The sequence below is a fragment of the Marmota flaviventris genome, chromosome 7 (genome assembly GCF_047511675.1).
Source record: "Marmota flaviventris isolate mMarFla1 chromosome 7, mMarFla1.hap1, whole genome shotgun sequence".
NCBI lineage: Eukaryota > Metazoa > Chordata > Mammalia > Rodentia > Sciuridae > Marmota > Marmota flaviventris.
Genome location: NC_092504.1, coordinates 70143437 through 70165892, shown reverse-complemented (window position 1 = coordinate 70165892; position 22456 = coordinate 70143437). Strand labels below are relative to the sequence as shown.

Below are 22456 nucleotides of genomic sequence, written 5' to 3'. Positions count from 1 at the left end.
CATATTAGAAGAATATAAGACATCCTAGTATATTATTGATAATCTCTCCCTCCTGTTTCTTAACTGCTTCTTCCCCTCTTTCACCTCAGGCGATCATTGACCTGTTTTCTGTCCCTCAAATTTGCACGTCTACCATTGTGTACAAACAGAATCATACAATATAAATTCCTTTTTTTTTTTTACAGTATGGCTTCTTTCCTTCAGTATATTTATTTCGACATTATTTTAATTATTTGTTGCATGTACCAGTTGTCCATACTTTTGAGTAGTATTCCATTGTTTGGATATATAATTGGTTTATTTTGGACATTTGAGTCTTTTGCAATTCTGGCTGTTACAAGAAAAGCTGCTGGAAAGATTTCCTTCTCCCTCCCTCCCTCCCTCCCTCTCTTTTTTATTTCTCTCCTCTTCGTTCACTTGTTCTTTTTCTTCTTTTCATTTTTCCAGTACTGGGCATTGAGCCCAGGGCCCCATGCATGCTCAACAAATGCTCTACCACTGAGTCACATCCCTAGCTCTTTTTGAAGTTTTAATTTTTGAGATGGGTCTCACACTAAATTGACCAGGCTGGCCTTGAACTTGCCATTGTACTGCCTCAATCTCCCAAGTAGCTAGAATTACAGGCATGCATCCCTGTATCCATCTGCTAATGAGACTTCTGTTCAAGTTTTTAATGTATGGACATATGCTTAATTAAAAACACAAAAAACAAAACTAGGAATGTGCTGGGCGTGGTGATGCATGCCTGTAGTCCCAGCCACTCATGAGGCTAAGGCATGAGGAGCACAAGTTTGAGGTCAGTCTCAGCAATTTAGCAAGACCCTAAGCAACTTAGTGAGACCCTTCCTCAAAATAAAAAATAAAAAGAGGTGGGGATGTAGCTCAGTGGTTAAGCACCCATGGGTTCCATCCACAGTACCAAAATAAATAAATAAATAAATAAATAAATAAATAAATAAATAAATACCCACTAGGAATGGAATGACTGGTAGGCATGTTTAAATTTTCAAGAAATTGTTAAAACTGTTTTGCAGAATAGGTATACCATTTTACATTCTGGTTACTATGGAAAGTGCCTATTATTAACAAAGGATCAGTTTTAAAACCCATAAATAAATTAGTTCTATGGGAATCAAGTCAGAAGATCTCACAGATAGGTCACTAGGCAGTTTCACAGGGGTCTGGAGCATTCAACAGTTATACAGAAGCCATCCAGAGCTCACTAGAAAAACATTTGTGATAGTTTTATCATGGACTAGAACTATATAAAGCAGCAAAAAGGACCCCTATGCTTTAGCTTTTAGAAGAAAAACATCTATTATAGTAAGGTTTCATTTAGCCACTATTGGGATTTAGAAACAATGTCTGATAGCCTAAAAGATTAATTATCCGTCAAGTACTGAAGTTACTTTTACAAATGCACTTAATTTGACTGTATTCCTCAGTGCCAAACATGCATACTATGTTAGTACTTGTGATAAAAGCTACATTTATGTAGCCCAATTATGCAAAGAGTACAGAATTAAACTTTCTGGGTTTAAATTCAGGTTCTACTCCTTATTTTTTTTAAAAAACCTTTATTTTACATATTTATTTATGTGGTGCTGAGAATTGAACCCTGGGCCTCACCGGAGCTAGGCAAGTGCTGTACCACTGAGCCACAACCCTAGCCCCAGGCTCTATTCCTTATTAACTCTGTAAGCCTGGGAAATTATCAAACTTCTCTGTGCCTCAGTTTCTCTTTCTATAAAATGATAATAGTAACACTATAATCATGGGGTTATGGTGAAGACAAAGCACTTAGCAGAATGCCTAGTCCAGAATTAGCATTAAATTAAAAGACAGTTGCTGCTGGGCCTGGTGGGATAGGCAGAGAATACCAGTAACTTGGGAGGCTAAGGCAGGAAGATCCCAAGTTCAAGGTAGCCTCTGCAACTTGGTGAGACTTTGTCTCAAAATAAAAATAAAAGGGCAAGGAATATAGCTCAGTGGTAAAAGCACCCTGGGTTTAATATTCAGTTCTCTCTCTCTCACACACACACACACAAAGGTAACTGCTGCCAAAACAATTACTACTACTGTTTTCCTTCTTATGCTAGAATGTGAAGCAGATACTTTGCACATTGCTGTATTTACAATGTCCAGAACAATGCACAGAGGAGAAATTCAGTAAATGTCTGAATAAATTACCTTGTGGCAAGCAAGATGGTACATGTTTAATGTGTACTAATATATTTGAGACTAATTATAACCTTACAAAGCAAATACTAATAATATATTTATTTTACTGATAGGAAATAGAAACATATGTATGGATCTTAGAGATTTACTAAGATCACAAAAAACTTAAAAACTCATGTCAAATGGGCTCTGAATTTCATGGTCTACTCTGTTCTCTAGTTTTCTATTATAAATTAAATTTCAGAGTCCAGGACCCGCAGCTCCGCCCGAACGTGGGTCCATGGGGACAAGAGGCCCAGGTGGGTGAGAAGCAAGCTCCTGTGCCCAGGAAGCCCGGTCCCCGGGCCATGGGGGCACAGGTGAGGCTGTCTTCTGGAGAGCCCTGCCAAGAAGGCTATGTGCTATCTCTGGTCTGTCAGAACTCTTCCCAGTCTTGGTGTGAGATCCCAAATGTGTCGCAGCTGCAAGCTTCTTCTATCCTTTATGGAAACCTGAATTCCAGCACAACCAACTGGAGCATTTCAGCAAATGTAGAAAACAAATACAATCTTTATGTGGGCTTGCTACTGGCCATATGTTCTAGCATTTTTATTGGCTCTAGCTTCATTTTGAAAAAGAAGGGACTCTTGCAACTGGCCAATAAGGGTGTTACTAGAGCAGGTAAGGGACACATGCAAATAATGAATTCAAGTTTCTAATTACAGAAATAATTCCATCGTGAGACCACAATGCTATAGTCATGATCATTGACTCCGTTTATCTAAGCCTGTGTGTCCTTGATTGAGCCAGCTGTCTCCCTGACAGTCTCTGACCTCCTACATAAAGTGGCTCCTGCTACCTCTCCAGCTTCTTCCTGTGCCACCCTCCCACTCTTCTTTCACATTCTTGGAATAGACCAGCCTCTTTCCCACCCTGAGGTCTTTTTCACTGGTCTGGAACTCTCTGCTTCCTGCCCACTGAGCTGATTCACCCTCCAGACTTTGGCTTGAATTTCACTACCCAGGAAAGGCCATCCTGGACCATCCTGTCTGGGAAGGTCTCCCCACCTGCATCCCCTGCTGCTCTCCATCATTGCATAACAGTTTCCTTTCTTGGAGTTATGTGTGTATTGTTTATTTACTTATTGTTAAGAGGATTACTTGTTTATTGGTGGTAGAGAGGAACAAGAGAGGAACCTTTCTTTGCACAACATTTTTGATACCTGATAAATATTTCTTCATCTCTGAATGGACAGCAATAGAATTAGTCCACCATTTATACTGACATTTCAGATACTAAATAAGCACAACCGGACTATCCTTTAAGTCATGAATCTTCTATTCCTTTTCATCAAATGTAAGACCTAAATTAAATATTTTTCTAAGGTCCAAATGGAAAAATAAATTAGTACAAATTATGCAAACAAGTTTCTGAAACAGTACTATTGAGAGTGGTATTTGTACCTTCAGAAAACAAAAACATACTATATTAGTATATAAAACAATTTAGTATTAGCATTAAAATAGATACAGTAATAAAAGATTATTGAGGCGACCCGGGAAGATGGCGGCGAGGGGAGTGCATTGCCCCCGTGTGCTGCTTCACTGTGTGGGAGTATGACAAGTCAGGACAGCTAAAGGATATCTTGTTAGGAATTTCCAGCAATAGTGGGGCGCTCCGGAACCTGAAGGAAGGATTTCCATCGCACGAGGATCGGCTACGGGGACTCAAACGCGAGAGGTTTGTCGCACGGAGGGTAACACTGCTTATTCAGCAAATCGCCCCGCGGCTAGAGTCTGCAGCGCGCGCTGGGAAACGAGGAGATAGCGACGCAGGGATACAGCGCTGCAGTTTCTGCCAGCCGTGCAAGCACCGTACTCAGGGCTGAATTCTGGGTTCGAGATGGGGGAAGAAAGCGGTCCATCTCGGTTCTCCACACCAGTCAGACTACAGAGGAGGCCAGCAGCCACCATGTTGGAAAGCTGACGTCACCATACCTGTTTTCGACTGACCGCAGCTCATTCAGCCATAGAAGAGGTAATTTCAGGCTGCAATTCGCCTGCGGCTTGCAGACAGATTGCTAGGGTTCAGTGCCTGGGTGCTTCTTAGAACCTGATCTTATCGGAGCGAACACCGAGTGCGGGGCGGCCGAGTTCCGGCTCCCGGTACCGTCCCGGAACCGCCCTGGCCCAGGGCCGCGGAGCCTGCGGAGGCTGCCTCTTGGACCCTGCTCCTATCAGAGCATACACCAAGCACTAAGCGGCCGAATTCCGGCTCCTGGAACTGAGCCCGCGGGGACTGCTTCTTGGAGCCTACACTTATAGGAGCTTACACCGAGCACGGAGCGGCCGAGTTCCGGCTCCCGGAACTTCCCTGGCCCGGGGCTAGGAGCCCGCGGAAACTGCTTCTCGGTCCGGGTCCTGCTGAGGGCCGGTCAGGACTCACCCGGTGCTTTGGTTGCCCGGCAAGGGGAACGAAATGCTGCCATTTGCATAGGATACAAACATGGCAGAGATCTCATGTCATCAGAAAGCGGCGGAGGAGAGAACTTCATCAATACCAGCGGTGACAGAAACAGTTGGTCTCCTGGTAGGGGGGGTGAGGCACAGACACCCAAGTCTCCTCAATTTGTCGTAGAGCCAGAGGGGAGGAGCCGGGCCGCCGCCAGCGCCCGGAGCAGGCCCAGCGGCTCGCCAGCGTGGTGACCGCGTGACCCCAATTGGAGAGGGGGCAGAGCGGAGCCGCCACCCGCACCCGCAAGGTGGGCAGACCCGCGACCCAGTGGTACATGGGCGTGGTAGGAGGGGCAGGGCAGAGCCGCCGTTCGTGCTTGCAAGGTAAACAGACCTGTGACAGCCTGGCGGGTCAGGCCCAGTGGCCTGCCAGTGTGGTACACACGTCACCCCAACTGGAGTAGGGGCAGAGCAGATCCTTCTCCCACGCCCGGATCAGGCCCTGCCGGTGTGGTGGTCACGTGACCCCAATTGGAGTGGGGGCGGAGCGGAACCGCCACCCGTGCCCGCAGGGTGAGCAGACCTGTGACCAACCTGCAGATCAGGCCCAGGGGTCCGCAGGCGTGGTAGGAGGGGCAGGGCAGATTCGCCGCCCGCGCCTCCAAGGTAGGCAGACCTGCAACAGACCGGCGGATCAGGCCCAGGAGCCTGCCGGCGTGGTACACACACCACCCTAATTGGAGTAGGGGCAGAGCAGAGTCGCCGCCCGTGCCAGGAACAGGCCCAGCGTCCTGTAGGCGGGGTAGTCACGACACCGCAATTGGAGTAGGGGAAGAGCAGAGCCTCCACCTGTGCCCGAAAGGTGGGCAGATCTGCGACCGATCAGCGGGACAGGCCCAGTGGCCTGCCGGTACGACAGACACATCACCCCATTTGGAGTAGGGGCAGAGTAGAGCCGCCGCCCGCGCCTGCAGGGTAGGCAAACCTGCAACTGACCGGCGGATCAGGCCCGGTGGCCTGCCGGCGGGGTACACTCGTCACCCCAATTGGAGTAGGGGCAGAACAGAGCCGCCGCCAGCGCCCAGAACAGGCCCAGTGACCTGCCGGCGTGGTAGCCACGACACCCCAATTGGAATAAGGAGAGAGCAGAGCCGCCGCCCGCGCCTGCAGGAAAGATACGCAAGCAGTATGAAAAGACAAGGAAAGAAAGGACCACAAGCAATGCAGGTCAACTCAACTTTAGAAGAGGTAACAGCTGCAGCAGATGGAATGTCAGATAAAGAATTCAGGATATACATGCTTCAGATGATCTGGAGTATCAAGGAAGACATTAAACAGCAAAATCAGACAATGAAAGATCACTTCAACAATGAATTACGCAAACAAATCCAGGAAGCAAAGGATCAACTATACAGGGAGATAGAGGTTATAAAAAACAAACAAACAGAAATCCTAGAAATGCAGGAAGCAATAAGCCAACTTAAAAACTCAATGGAGAATACTACCAGCAGAGTAGAACACTTAGAAGATAGAAAATCAGACAATGAAGACAAAGTATTTCAACTTGAAAAGAACATAGACAGCTCAGCAAGACTGTTAAGAAACCATGAGCAGAACATCCAAGAAATATGGGATAACATTAAGAGACCAAACTTAAGAGTCATTGGGATACAGGAAGGTACAGAGCTCCAAACCAAAGGAATGAGCAGTCTATTCAATGAAATAATACGAGAAAACTTCCCAGACTTGAAGAATGAGACAGAATCCCAAATCCTAGAAGCCTACAGGACACCGAATGTGCAAAATCATAAGAGATCCACACCTAGACACATTATAATGAAGATGCCCAACGTACAGAATAAGGAGAGAATTTTAAAAGCTACAAGAGAAAGGAAGCAGATTACATTTAGGGGTAAGCCAATCAGGATAACAGCTGATCTTTCAACACAGACTCTGAAAGCTAGAAGATCCTGGAATAACATATTTCAAACACTGAAAGAAAATGGGTTCCAACCAAGAATTGTGTATCCAGCGAAATTAAGCTTCAGGATGGAAGATGAAATTAAAACCTTCCACGATAAACAAAAGTTAAAAGAATTTGCAGCTAGAAAACCATCTCTTCAAAACATCCTCGGCAAAACATTACAGGAAGAGGAAATGGAAAATAACAATGAAAACCAACAGTGGGAGGTAGGACAGTAAAGGGGGGGAAAATAATCAAAGAGGAAAACAAACCATGTTTAGTAACAGAAATAAACAAATATGGCTGGAAGAACAACCCATATCTCAATAATAACCCTAAATGTTAATGGCTTAAATTCACCAATTAAGAGACACAGGCTAGTAGAATGGATCACAAAACAAGACCCAACAATATGCTGCCTACAGGAGACGCATTTGATAGGAAAAGACATACATAGGCTGAAGGTGAAAGGTTGGGAAAAATCATATCACTCATATGGACTTCGGAAACAAGCAGGAGTGTCCATACTCATATCAAATAAAATAGATTTCAAGCCAAAGTTAATCAAAAGGGATAAAGAGGGACACTACATACTGCTTAAGGGAACCATACACCAACAAGACATAACAATCATAAATATTTATGCCCCAAACAATGGTGCAGCTATGTTCGTCAAACAAACTCTTCTCAAGTTCAAGAGTCTAATAGACCACCATACCATAATCATGGGAGACTTCAACACACCTCTCTCACCACTGGACAGATCTTCCAAACAAAAGTTGAATAAGGAAACTATAGAACTCAATAACACAATTAATAACCTAGACTTAATTGACATATATAGAGTATACCACCCAACATCAAGCAGTTATACTTTTTTCTCAGCAGCACATGGATCCTTCTCAAAAATAGATCATATATTATGTCACAGGGCAACTCTTAGACAATATAAAGGAGTAGAGATAATACCATGCATCTTATCTGATCATAATGGAATGAAACTGAAAATCAACGATAAAAGAAGGAAGGAAAAAGCATACATCACTTGGAGAATGAACAATAGGTTACTGAATGATCAATGGGTTATAGAAGACATCAAGGAGGAAATTAAAAAATTCTTAGAGATAAATGAAAACACAGACACAACATATCGGAATCTATGGGACACATTGAAAGCAGTACTAAGAGGAAAATTCATTGCTTGGAGTTCATTCCTTAAAAAAAGAAAAAACCAACAAATAAATGATCTCATACTTCATCTCAAAATCCTTGAAAAAGAAGAGCAAAACAACAGCAAAAGAAGTAGAAGGCAAGAAATAATTAAAATCAGAGCTGAAATTAATGAAATCGAAACAAAAGAAACAATTGAAAAAATTGACAAAACTAAAAGTTGGTTCTTTGAAAAAATAAACAAAATCGACAGACCCTTAGCGATGCTAGCGAAGAGAAGAAGAGAGAGAACTCAAATAACTAGCATACGGGATGAAAAAGGCAATATCACAACAGACACTTCAGAAATACAGAAGATAATCAAAAACTATTTTGAATCCTTATACTCCAATAAATTAGAAGATAGTGAAGGCATAGATAAATTTCTTAAGTCATATGATCTGCCCAGATTGAGTCAGGAGGATATAGAAAACCTAAACAGACCAATATCAATTGAGGAAATAGAAGAAACCATCAAAAGACTACCAACTAAGAAAAGCCCAGGACCGGATGGGTATACAGCAGAATTTTACAAAACCTTTAAAGAAGAACTAATACCAATACTTTTCAAGCTACTTCAGGAAATAAAAAAAGAGGGAGAACTTCCAAATTCATTCTATGAGGCCAACATCACCCTGATACCTAAACCAGACAAAGAAACTTCAAAGAAAGAAAACTACAGACCAATATCTCTAATGAACCTAGATGCAAAAATCCTCAATAAAATTCTGGCGAATCGGATACAAAAACATATCAAAAAAATTGTGCACCATGATCAAGTAGGATTCATCCCTGGGATGCAAGGCTGGTTCAATATACGGAAATCAATAAATGTTATTCACCACATCAATAGACTTAAAAATAAGAACCATATGATCATCTCGATAGATGCGGAAAAAGCATTCGACAAAGTACAGCATCCCTTTATGTTCAAAACTCTAGAAAAACTAGGGATAACAGGAACATACCTCAATATTGTAAAAGCAATCTATGCTAAGCCTCAGGCTAGCATCATTCTGAATGGAGAAAAACTGAAGGCATTCCCTCTAAAATCTGGAACAAGACAGGGATTCCCTCTCTCTCCACTTCTGTTCAACATAGTTCTCGAAACACTGGCCAGAGCAATTAGACAGACGAAAGAAATTAAAGGCATAAAAATAGGAAAAGAAGAACTTAAATTATCACTATTTGCAGATGATATGATTCTATACCTAGCAGACCCAAAAGGCTCTACAAAGAAACTATTAGAGCCAATAAATGAATTCAGCAAAGTGGCAGGATATAAAATCAACACGCATAAATCAAAGGCATTCCTGTATATCAGCGACAAATCCTCTGAAATGGAAATGAGGACAACCACTCCATTCACAATATCTTCAAAAAAAATAAAATACTTGGGAATCAACCTAACAAAAGAGGTAAAAGACTTATACAATGAAAACTACAGAACCCTAAAGAGAGAAATATAAGAAGATCTTAGAAGATGGAAAAATATACCCTGTTCATGGATAGGCAGAACTAACATCATCAAAATGGCGATATTACCAAAAGTTCTCTATAGGTTTAATGCAATGCCAATCAAAATCCCAATGGCATTTCTTGTAGAAATAGAGAAAGCAATCATGAAATTCATATGGAAAAATAAAAGACCCAGAATAGCAAAAACAATGCTAAGCAGGAAGTGTGAATCAGGCGGTATAGCGATACCAGACTTCAAACTATACTACAGAGCAATAGTAACAAAAACAGCATGGTACTGGTACCAAAACAGGCGGGTGGACCAATGGTACAGAATAGAGGACACAGAAACCAATCCACAAAACTACAACTATCTTATATTTGATAAAGGGGCTAAAAGCATGCAATGGAGGAAGGATAGCATCTTCAACAAATGGTGCTGGGAAAACTGGAAATCCATATGCAACAAAATGAAACTGAATCCCTTTCTCTCACCATGCACAAAAGTGAATTCAAAATGGATCAAGGAGCTTGATATCAAATCAGAGACACGCCGTCTGATAGAAGAAAAAGTTGGCTACGTTCTACATTCGGTGGGGTCAGGATCCAAATTCCTCAATAGGACACCCATAGCACAAAAGTTAATAACTAGAATCAACAAATGGGACTTACTCAAACTAAAAAGTTTTTTCTCAGCAAAAGAAACAATAAGAGAGGTAAATAGGGAGCCTACACCCTGGGAACAAATCTTTACTCCTCACACTTCAGATAGAGCCCTAATACCCAGAGTATACAAAGAACTCAAAAAATTAGACAATAAGAGAACAAACAACCCAATCAACAAATGGGCCAAGGACCTGAACAGACACTTCTCAGAGGAGGACATACAGTCAATCAACAAGTACATGAAAAAATGCTCAACATCTCTAGCTGTCAGAGAAATGCAAATCAAAACCACCCTAAGATACCATCTCACTCCAGTAAGATTGGCAGCCATTATGAAGTCAAACAACAACAAGTGCTGGCGAGGATGTGGGGAAAAGGGTACACTTGTACATTGCTGGTGGGACTGCAGATTGGTGCAGCCAATTTGGAAAGCAGTATGGAGATTTCTTGGAAAGCTGGGAATGGAGCCACCATTTGACCCAGCTATTCCCCTTCTTGGTCTATTCCCTAAAGACCTAAAAAGAGCATGCTACAGGGACACTGCTACATCGATGTTCATAGCAGCACAGTTCACAATAGCAAGACTGTGGAACCAACCTAGATGCCCTTCAATAGACGAATGGATAAAAAAAATGTGGCATTTATACACAATGGAGTATTACTCTGCATTAAAAAATGACAAAATCATAGAATTTACAGGGAAATGGATGGCATTAGAGCAGATTATGCTAAGTGAAGCTAGCCAATCCCTAAAAAACAAATGCCAAATGTCTTCTTTGATATAAGGAGAGTAACTAAGATCAGAGTAGGGACGAAGAGCAGGAGAAGAAGATTAACATTTAACAGGGATGAGAGGTGGGAGGGAAAGGGAGAGAGAAGGGAAATTGCATGGTAATGGAAGGAGACCCTCAGGGTTATACAGTGGAGGGGGTAGAGAGAGAGGAGGGGAGGGGAGGGGAGAGGTGGGGAGGCGGGAGGGGGGAGGATGGGAAAGGCAGCGGAGCACAACAGACACTAGTATGGCAATATGTAAATCAATGGATGTGTAACTGATGTGATTCTGCAATCTGTGTATGGGGTGAAGGTGGGAGTTCATAACCCACTTGAATCAAAGTGTGGAATATGATATGTCAAGAAATTTGTAATGTTTTGAACAACCCACAATAAAAAATTAAAAAAAATTAATTAATTAATTAATTAAATTTCAGAGATGATTTCATTTAAATATAATATTTTTGCTTAGATCCTGCAAAACATTCTGAAAGGGCAATAAAACCAATTTAGTTATAATATTCAAACTTGCCATTCAGGAAAAAAAAAACTTCCCCAACTACTTGTGTCATAAAATTAATATGGACTTACCATTGGCTTGGGTTGATTTTAGAATTGAAATTGCAGACATCTCTGAACTAGGGATAACTGGATGACCATCTCTGTGTGAATTAAAAAAAAAAAGACAAAAGATTAAATATTAAAGATAATTTGTTTAAATATTCTTTGAACCTTCTGTTAACTATTTTTAGAAATTTTATTCTGGGTGGACTTCAGAGGGCCTAAGTGCCCCCTGAAGCTGCAGACAAAATTTTATGAGAGTCTTTAAGTATTTTCTGGATGGAGATATTCCCAATCTCCAAAAGATTAAGAATAACTTTATTATGTAATGTTCCTTTGGGCTTTGGGTCAACACATCACTCTTGGGTCAACACATTTCCCTTTCCATTTAAAACACTGGTAATAGTCATCATCAAATAATAATTTAGTTCACTATTACTTGGTAGATAAAGAAATAATAATAAAAGTAAATAAAAAGTATTTAACTTAGAAGTCATAAATCATATTTTTATATCTAAATCCCTTGTTATATGTTTTTTCTTTTATATTAAAGTGAAAATCTACATGAAATATCTATATTCAAAGTATTATAAGAATAGTACCACTCCAAATGAAAAGCAGTAAAACAGACAGCACCTTGGGAACAGGGGATTAGTATGCAATCTTATTGGTGCTGATATGTGAGGAACAGGAGGTTGCCTAAGGTATGTATAGTGTTTAAAGAGGCATTATACCACAGACCCTAGCATCCATGTATGTGCTTGCTGGGTATCCCCCAGATGCAAGGCTCTGATGGTTCCTATCTAGGCCATTTCTCAAAAGTCTTATCTGCAGTGAGCAACCTTGAGGGAAGTAACCACACCCCTCCCCACAAAAAACCTAAACTCCAAACAAACAGGTTCTTTTTGGCTACTATAAAATGGTGGGTTCTCCAGATTCTTCTTATGCTATTCTTCTCCTGTAACCACAATCCACTGCCTGTGCAGTAATCCTATTAGGCCCATATACATCATTTCCATGACACCCACACCAAGTTCATGCCACCTGTTGTGCTTAGCAATGAAGTATTACTGATTCCAGTTTTATGCCTACTGTTAGAATCCATGAAACAATAACAGGCTAATTTATTAGCTTACAAATAAGGTAAAATCCCAGACCCTTTACAATTCTTGACATACTGAAAATTGCTACAAATATACATCCCTCCATTATTACTATTTAAAACCTGTGGGTTTTAAATTGGATACATACACACCACACTACATACATAATAGAGTGGAGAGAAAGCTGGAAGAAGAATAAAGAAAGAGATTGTGATGACTACTAGAGTAGAAGGATAAAAGAAAGTGACTTCAGGGCTGGGTAAAGAATGATCTACTAGCTGAGTGCAGTACGGTGGCACACATCTATAATCCCAGCTACAGGTTGAGTCAGGAGGATCAAAAGTTGGAGACCAGAGTTAATAACTTAGTGAGATCTCCTGTCTCAAAACATGAGGGGGTCTGGGGGATGTAGCTCAGTGATACAGTGCTTGCCTTGCATTTATGAGATCTGGGTTCCAGCCAGTACTGTTAGAGAGTGAGAGGGAGAGAAGAGGAGGAGGAGGAAGAAGAGGGAAAAAAGAAGAGGAGGAGGAGGAAGAGGAGGGGAGAAAGAAGAGGAGGAGGAGGAGGAAAGAAAGGAGACGGTACTGATTTTGGGGCAAAACATTCAGCTATACCTAAGACTTGCAGCAATGTTAATTTTCACAAAAAACATTTTCTAGTTTGTTTGAAGACTTCCCTCCCAATAATTAACATTCAGTTAGTCCTATGAAAATGACTGTATGCCAAATAAGGTTTTAGAAACATATTAAGGATGCAGGTCAGGAATTACATTCAAGGAAAAATAGTATATAATCTAACTTGAAGATTCAGAAGGAACAAACAAGTTTATTAATGATTTAATTCATACATTTCTACATTTTGGAAAAAAAAAAGATTCATAGGCACAATTGTTAATTTTCCCTTTACATAACTTGGCTTAGTCTGTGTTATGATTGGGATCTGAAATGTTTCCTAAAGACTCATGTCTTGAATGCAGTGATATTCAGAAGTGGGGATTTTGGGAAGTGATTTGATCATGAGGGTTCTCACCTCATAAGTGGATTAATCCATTGATGGATTAATAAACAGATGGCTTTAATGGGACGTCGTGGAAACTATAGGAGAGGGTACTGGTTGGAGAAAGTAAGTCACTAGGGGCACTCCTTGGAAGGATATATATTGTCCCTGGCCCCTTTTCCTGCTCTTTCCCTGCTTCCCAACTGCCAAGAGGTGAGTAGCTTTATTTTGCCATATTTTTCCTCCATGGTATTCTACCTGGCCTCAGTCCCAAAGCAATGGGGCCAGCTGACCTTGGAATGAAACTTCTGAAATTGTGAGCCAAAATGAAGCTTTCCTCCTTTAAATTGTTTTTCTCAGGTATTTTATCTCAGCAATGAAAAGTTGACTGACACAGTCCATAACATAGAAAGTCTAGATTCATGTACATCATAGTATCAAGAATAAAAGATGTCTAATGTTCTAGTGACAAAGCTGTAATTCTTACAACCTGTGACCATTTTACAAGTCAAAAGAGATGGAGATTGTGAGATGGAGAAATTATCTTGGATTATTAGGATTCTACTGTAATCACTGGGGTCTTAATAAGGTGGGCGGGAAAGTCAGAAAAAGAGATGTGGCAGCAGAAGCACACAGAGTGCAGCAAAGACTGGCTTTGAAGATAGAGATAGAACAGGGCTAGGAGCCAAGGAAAACAGTCTTTAGATGCAGAAAAGGCAAGAACATGAGTTTTGTCTTAGAACCTATGGAAGGAATACAGCTCTGAAGACCCAGTGGTTTTTTTCCCAGTGAGAGCAATTTTATATTTCTTGCCCTCCAGAATTGTTAAGATAATAATTTTATATTATCTTAAGCACTAAATTTATGGTAATTTGTTACAGAAGCAATAGGCAACTCATCCATATTTTTTTCAATTTACTTCCATTCTAAGGTACAAGAATTGTTATTAGCACTTTTTAATATTGTGAAACTGTAATGAGGTACAGTGCATGTGGTAGCTTTATATCTCATCAGTAGCAGATGTAGTTCCAGAGCCAGACCTCATCCTAGCTCTAGGAATTGTCATAACTGGCCAAAACCAATCAATTTATTTTTATCCCTTTGCCTCAGTTCAGGGACTGACCTTAATTTAGGCCTAAGACAACCGGGGAATATTACCTGCTTTACCAGTGGTGACTGGTGAGATTTCAGTTTGAAGATTGTTCTAGATGGTGTGGTATACATGTGCGAGGTATAAAACCACTGTAGTCATTTGATTATCATAAAGGAAACTAACATAAAGAGGAAGGAATAACTGAAAATAGCAAAGAAATGGAACCAGATGCCTGATCAAATTTCATCTGATGACCACCTAATCTTTAGCCTTTTAAAACCATGTAAGCCAATAAATTCTCTTTCTTATTTAAACAAAGTTGAGTTGTATTTTCTACTATTGGCAACTGAAAACATCCTGATATACGTGTCGATCACCTTATTAAATGGATACATGTATTCACTTATCCACTTAACGTTTTTAGAATCTCGTACTGGGAGGTCTATTCTAACTTTGTTTAGTCCTGCCAGTTTAGTCAGCGAATCACTAATTCAATATAATTTTTGTACAAGTATGTAAGTATCATCAAAAGCCTGAAATGCATGCATGCAGATAAACAGAGGTCATGAATTATTAGAGTACCTTGTTGCTTTCAGCACCACTGAAGGAAGTGACATGTCTAATGTTCTGTTAGCTTCTTCTAAGGTCATTCCTTGTGTGCTGATTCCATTCATGTAATGGATGATATCCATTAGCTGGAGATTACCCTCAATGGCTGCAACTGACCTTGGATTAATATCACTAATATATATGACTTGATGAAGACTGTTGTGACCTCCAGACAATGAAAAACCTTCAAAGAATAGAAATTGTTTTCTCAGTCATTAGAGTACTTATTCTTAAGCTAGCCAAGAAAATCATACTGCACAAAACTTGAATTTTCATACCTAACTCCTCTTTGCTGCATGTTAATGTAATGTCAGGTAGCAAATGAAGCAACACTGGCATTCTGGGTAATTCTAGAACTCGTCCCAGAACCAATCTGACAGTCTTGGGTGCAGCTCGGAGCATGTTCACTGCATCAGTGTGAGTCATGTTTGTAACATCTGTATCATTAACCTACAAAAATGAGAAAGAGGCAAGTTAGGATTACAATGTCAAGAACAGGGAAGCTAAATTGTCAAGAAAATACAATAATCTCTCTACATTTTTACATTTTAGTAAGAAATTTACAATAAACCATGAACTCTAATTCCTTTATTATAGAAATCATAAGCATAATGGTCAAGCCATCATAAATAAAATAATAAGGTAAAATGCCTTAAGAAATGCACCATTGCTTTGCTAACACAGAAAATTTATTCTCTTAATAATGTAAGAAACATTGTGTCTCTGAGACTTGAGATAGCTTATTTCATGCCTTGAGAATAAAGGGACTTTCAAATTAAAAAGGAAACTTGAAGCATTTACCAAGCACTTAACTATATAAAGGCCTTTACTTTTAAGTAGTGCAGAAGGAAAACATAAGCCAAACAGTAACACGGTATAATATTAATTCAAAGTTCTTCCATTTCTGTTCTTTGGTCACTGCTCTGGGTTGGATACTGTTTAAATTTGTCCCACAAAAGCTCATGTGTTGGAGCTTGGTCCTCAGTGTGACTGTGGGACCTTTAAGAGGTGGAGCCTCCTGGGAGATCAGTAGGTCTCTGGGGGCTTGCCCTTAGAAGGAACTGTGGCGTCTCAGCTTCTTTGGCTTCCTGTTTTGAAATGTGATTTCCTTTCCAAATGAGCTCCTACCATGGTGTCATGAGGTCCTCACCAGAGCTAAGCTGATACCATTGCCATGCCCTTAAATCTCCCAAACTATGAGCTGAATGAATTTTTTAAAAATAAAATTGGCTAGCCTTGGATGTTTCACTCTAGTAACAAAAAATGGACCAATACAGTCACATTTGCACAAATTTGCACAAATCTTCCATTCCTCTTCAATGTCTTTACCTTTATGAGCCGGTCTCCAGGCTTTAGCCTTCCATCACTTTTAGCTGGATCCTGTATGACATCATGAACATAACAACCAATACTCTGATTGCCTTTGGTTACTGTAAAACCGAGGCTTCCTTTTTCTGATTTAATGAGGGTAATAAGGAGTTCTACTTCCTAGAGAAAGAAAACAATGATTCCTTTAGAGTTGGCTGTTTTGCCCTACAGACAAACAGAAAGATGACTATTATTACTCTTGATTAACAGAGGATCTTGACCAAGTAAGGAAACCAAGTCTTTCTAACTCTGGAAGGAATGCCCCTTCTCCTGAGCATTTGAGTATAAAAACAACATTACATGTTTATCCAGAGATAGCAGGAACAGAACTTACTGTGCTTCCATTCTTGCATATTCAGGTTGAACAAGATTAACAATGACACAAGACTGGATATACTTCGATGATCAAAGAACATGTTTTTGGAGGAAAAAATTCTTCACATATTTCTAAACTAGATGCTAAGTGTCTCCAAAGAAAGCTTTGTTTTTGTTTCTGGTAAAAAACATGAAGTCTCTGAATAGTTACACATCAAAACTTTGTTAAAATGTATAAATAAAAAAAATTGGATAAAAAGATTTCAACTGAAGATGGGCTGTTTATGTGGCTGATAAATAGTTTCTAAGGAAACTATTTGGCCTTTATTGTAAAAATAGTACTGAAGATGTAGGTGTTATATAACACATACCCATACACACACATATGCACCCATACTCACACATATACATGCAATTTATTTTTTAAAAAAATTATTTATTTTATTTATTCTAATTAGTCACACCCAATTTTAAGCAACCAAAACATATGGGAAGATTAACTTCAAAATATTTGTTGTTTTGGGGTGATAAGATTATAGGTGATTTTAATGTTCTTTTTCTTTGTTTTATAATTTTCTAGAATAAGCATTTATTATTTAGATAATAAATACTGAAACAGGCTGACTTTCAGGCAACACGAAGGATATTTCACTTGAAAGTTTGGTTTCCATGCTTGATTTGTAGGTTTAGAAGTTATAAGGCTATTAATACAATGTAAACACTCCAGTTGGGCACACAAGAAAAATGTGGAAGAGAAAAGAATAACATATGAACTTTAAAAATCTGATGTACAATGCAATGGAATTTGAGAAACAAATAAAAAATTTACTAAAGGGCTATTCTGTAGCAGTGTTTATACACTGGACTAGGTGTTTTTACATGGTATTTCATTTAATTCTCACTACAATCCTAGGTTGTGAGTAGCCTCTTTGTACAGTCAGTTACTATGGGAATCTGAAGAATTAAGTGATATGTCCACAGGTATGTGCCAAGTGGCAGTCAGTGATAGAGTCAGGATTTGTCTTTTCCCCTCATTTCTTAGCAGAATAACATATCAGATGCTATGCATTTATTAGACAAAGGCATGAAGCTAAAGGAAAACTGTGTACATCTACACCTTCATTGAGGAAAAATGCCGAGGAAGCATCTCACCAGTTCAAAGTCTTCAAAGTGGTTTTCCAAGTCATTTTTCAAAGTTGTCAAGTTTTCTTGTCTAGTTGGTTCAAAAGAGTGATGTATATGATATTTACCCATGGAATCAGAGGAAGCAGATTCTAATTGGGGTTGACAACTCTGAATAGTAGTCACATCCAGTGGGAGAGGGGAAGGAGGATTACTACAAAGACAAAGAAACAAGACTATTTTCAAATACATTTCAATGTTAATATAGTAAGTCTGTGCCACAACAGAAACTGCTTAACAAATATTCCTCTCTGACTTTGAGATCTTAGCTACTTTTTGTCTGATTTATTCTTTTGTCCCAGTTCTACTTTGAAACAGCTCTTTAAGCTGCATGAAGATAGTAAGACACAATCAAAAAATTATATATTTGATTTGCACCTGTTAATTCAAGGTTGAAGCTAATGTTATCAGAAGCCTCATGTGTATTTCAATCTAATAAGAAAAAACACAAGGAAAAAAGTATTGCTTCTGTGGTTATTTTGGATGACAGAATAGAAACAAAGAATACTAAAAACAAAGCTTGAATAATTATGTTTGGACCTGGATACACAAAAAGATACAACTAAACAGTAAAACATAGGAATAACTACTAGATGGATAGATGTGGAGTTTCTTTTGTACACTTCTATGTTTTCAATTATTTCTTCTTTCCCTGTTTTCCATGTCCTACCATTTGCAAACTCTTCTCCCCACTCACTTTCCTTTATAATTCTCCCTGATCTCCCACTGTATCAGTACCTAAATAAATCTCTTCTCTTTATGGTTAACATTGAGAAACAACTTTCTTAACTACTAGCAAATATGTTCAAGAGAGACTCAGGTTGCATGGCTTGAGAAACTCGTTTCCTAACTAAAACTGTCAGTCCTAATAGCTACACATCTAATGCAGTCATCAAATGCCTTACTATTGCATAGTTTACAGACACACTCCATTCTCAGAGAAATATGTGTAACTGCCACTGTCACTAACAACAACCAATTGCCTTGAGTGCTACATATCATATTGACTATACCTGTCCTCAAATTCTGGTTTTTGGGGTATTTTCTGAGGATGGTAAAACATGGTACAAAAGGTGTCTTCTTGACTCTTGGGTGCTTCATGTTGACTCTGTGCCTGTGACACTATATTGCTCAGAGTTTGATGCAAAGTTGAACTCCAGGTTGTATTTGGTATCTTTGCAGGAGCTTTCACTAAGTCCTCTTCTCCACTCCCACTGCTGTCACTGTAACTGTCTTTCCTGGATGGGGACTTGCATTGTTTCCTATTTTTGTCAGAAGTTTCATTATCATCTGAGCCAGTGCCTTGCTCCACATATGATGGCTGAGAAGGGTCTTTACTGCTATTTGGAAGCCCTTGTGCTGGAGAGTGCAATGGGGTCTGTAATGAACACATTTAAAGAGATCATAGGGTGACAAGTTATATTAACATCAGAAGTACATAAATGAAAAGGAACCTATTGAATAACAGCACTTTCTACTAAAATGGTCAATTTTCTGATAATAAAATTAATTTATGCTCTGTAAAGAAAAAAAATATATAAAACAACAACGGCTAATACTATATGATATGTTTTAAATCAGAATTAGAGTTATATATTGAACTTTGTATTCTACTTTCAAAATTTAGGTTCCTGCATAGTAGTCTGTAGATGGCTTTGATGTGTTTTAGCTTTCTCCTTTTACTGGATATAGAGTTGTTTTTAGGTTTTCACTATTAACAGATATCAAAGGAGAACTTCTTTGTACTTAACAAGAATTTCTACCTGGGTTTCTATTTTCTTATAATTTTTTTGCATTGTTAAGCATTAGATATCTTAAAGGACCTGTTAACTGTTCCCAAATTGCTTTTTGGAAAGATCTTATCTTATTGATGTTCTCATCAAGAAAGTTCTGTTCAGTTCATCCTATCTGGTCTCAAATCAATGGTGTCTCTTAAAATGCTATTTCTAATGTATCTTACATAAATGTTACATTCCTATCTCTTCCTCACATTCTCCCTTTCCCCAGTATTAGAGTTAAAGCTACTGATCCAGATACTCCAGCCTTCCAGACCAAGGAGTCACCATTCACTGGTGTAAAATTATTTTAAGTAGACAGGCCAAAGGCAGATTTTCTTTTTCTTTCTTTTTTAATATTTATTTTTTAGTTATAGGTAGACACAATGTCTTTATTTCACTTTATGTGACGCTGAGGATCGAACCCAGTGCCTCATGCATGCTAGGTGAGTGCTCTACCTCTGAGCCATAGTCCCAACCTCAAGGCAGATTTTCTTATATAATATATTAGTGTTCATCTGTTTGGACTCCTTCCTATCTGTCTGAAATTGATTTTGGATCCTTTAGTTATTCCTTGATGTAAGAAAGTAAAACTATCATATCTCTTTCTCTGATTTCTAGTGTTAAAAAAAGCTAAAAATGTTTATTCCCATTTTTATCCAAACTAACTGAGAATTAGAATGACTGCTGCTTGTTGGTTTGGTGAAGAAGGGACAAGGTTTTGGTAAGGTTTTATGTCTTTTCTATTTATGCTTAGAAAACAAATTTCTGAAATCCTAGTATTCTAGACTTTTACAATATAAAGAGAGAGGAGAAAAAGTGAATTAATTACTCTATATTAGAAAAACAGAACATACTCAAAGAAGTTGAGTGATATACACAAGATAGTACTCATAGCCAAAAAGTAGCAAGTATGAAACCCAGTGGAACAATCCATGAAGAAACTACTACAGCGGCATTGGCAAACTGCTAATTTAGTAGTCTACAAAAACATAAGTACTTTTCAGAGAACTTACTAAAAGAGCTGTATCAATTTCTGGTAGCACACCAGGCGGAGGTCTACAGAGAAGCAAGGACACTTCTGGAGCTGTGCCCCTGAGAGCAGATATGACTTCCTGAGGATACGTGAATGACAAACAAAGATACAGTTAAAGCAGCATTATAAAACCATCCATCTTGTCATTACAAATGCCACATTCCACATGTTGGGGGCTCACCTGCTGAGACAGTCCTTTCAAAGAGGCTCCATTCACTTTTAAGATAACATCTCCCACATCAATCTTTCCACTTTCTGCTGCTGGCTGTCCAGGGAAGAGCTTTTTAACCCTTACTATGCTGGCATTCATTTGCTCGGGTATAAGATTATCTTCTCGAGAAAAACTAAATCCCAGGCCTGAGCTATTTTTAAATAGTTTTACCTCAAATGTATTTTCTGGAGAAAAAAGACACACACACACACACAAAACAAACAAATAAACAAACAAATATCTTTAAGCTGTGTATACATATGAACACACAAACATACAGACTTTAGGAGACATTTTAAAAGCCCATTTTTTCCAATGATATTTACAGCTTTCTAAGCACTCAATGCATCCTTATACGAAGCTCAAATCCTATTTCACACTATCATTAAGAAAACTTAATGAACTAACTACACGAACTAAGCTGTTTTCTTATTTCTATCGAATTTTATGGACTTATGATGGTAACCTTGTTTTAACATAACCAAGTTTTGAAAGCAGCGTTCTGAAAATAAAACTATGTTTCAATCTCATGTTTTAAAAGACAGTGTAAGAGCTGGGAGTGATAGCATAAGGCTGTAATCCCAGATATTCCTGAGGCTGAGGCAGGAGGAACACAAGTAGAGGCCAGCTTGGGCAATTCAGCAAGTCCTTGTCACAAAATAAAAAATAAAGAAGGGCTGGGGATGTATTTCTGTGGTAGAGCACCTCTGGGTTCAATCCCCAATAGCATAAAATAAAATACAGCATGATAATAGAAAATTTTTTAAAAGTGGGGGATATCCAGGCAAAGAGAATTACAAGTGATATTCAGGTGTCTAATGGAAGATATGGGAGGAATATGAAATAAATGCTAGCCAAGGATATGGAAAAGTAAGTTGACATTACATTATTTTGTGAAGTCTACTTTAATCCAGATAAATTGCAATGACATTCCAGTAAAATTCTTACTAGCAAAATAAATGAAAAGAATCAAAACCAGAAGAGAGAGAGAGAAGAAAAAGAAAAACCATAACATTTAAAGAATGATAGAAAAGAGCAGTGTGATAAAGTATGTATGTTAATTTTATTTTTATAATCAGGAAAAATAATAAAAGCTGGGCTATTTTTTGCTAACTTTCATGTAATCAAATAGAGATTTAAAATAAAAGACCAAACAATGACTGTATATCATCACCATCATTTATATAGCAAAGAGTAGTGAAGTCCTCTAAAAGGCAGATATTTGGAATCTCAGAATAAAGGGTACGCCAGTATAATTAGCCTTATGAGGAACTCACTACTACATCTTTTTTCATTTTAAAATTTTACTACCAATTAGAGATATGCACATGGTTTGGAAAATTTTGTAAGAAAAACCAGTATTTGGTAACTTCTAGGTAGATTTCTTGCCAAGGTTACTATCATAAGTCCATAAAATTTAATAGAAATAAGAAAATCTAAGGGCCAAGGTTTCACATGGGTTTGAAGCCATTCTCAGCAATTATTTATACTTATTTTTTTCTTTACCAAATTTCATTTTAAATT

General features: G+C 38.8%; 1 protein-coding gene across 8 annotated transcripts in view; it reads right to left on the bottom strand.

Moving 5' to 3' along the window:
• The window catches only part of Ptpn13 (protein tyrosine phosphatase non-receptor type 13), a 198513-nt gene that overhangs the window by 26782 nt on the left and 149275 nt on the right, over positions 1-22456 (bottom strand). For all 8 annotated transcript variants that reach the window (XM_071614406.1, XM_071614408.1, XM_071614410.1 and 5 more), the window contains 8 exons: positions 20903-21117; positions 20702-20800; positions 18924-19288; positions 17881-18064; positions 16375-16533; positions 15324-15495; positions 15019-15229; positions 11272-11342 (listed from right to left, as the gene is read on the bottom strand). In XM_071614406.1, the coding sequence (XP_071470507.1) occupies positions 11272-11342; positions 15019-15229; positions 15324-15495; positions 16375-16533; positions 17881-18064; positions 18924-19288; positions 20702-20800; positions 20903-21117 (1476 nt within the window). The remainder of the gene's footprint in view (positions 1-11271; positions 11343-15018; positions 15230-15323; positions 15496-16374; positions 16534-17880; positions 18065-18923; positions 19289-20701; positions 20801-20902; positions 21118-22456) is intronic.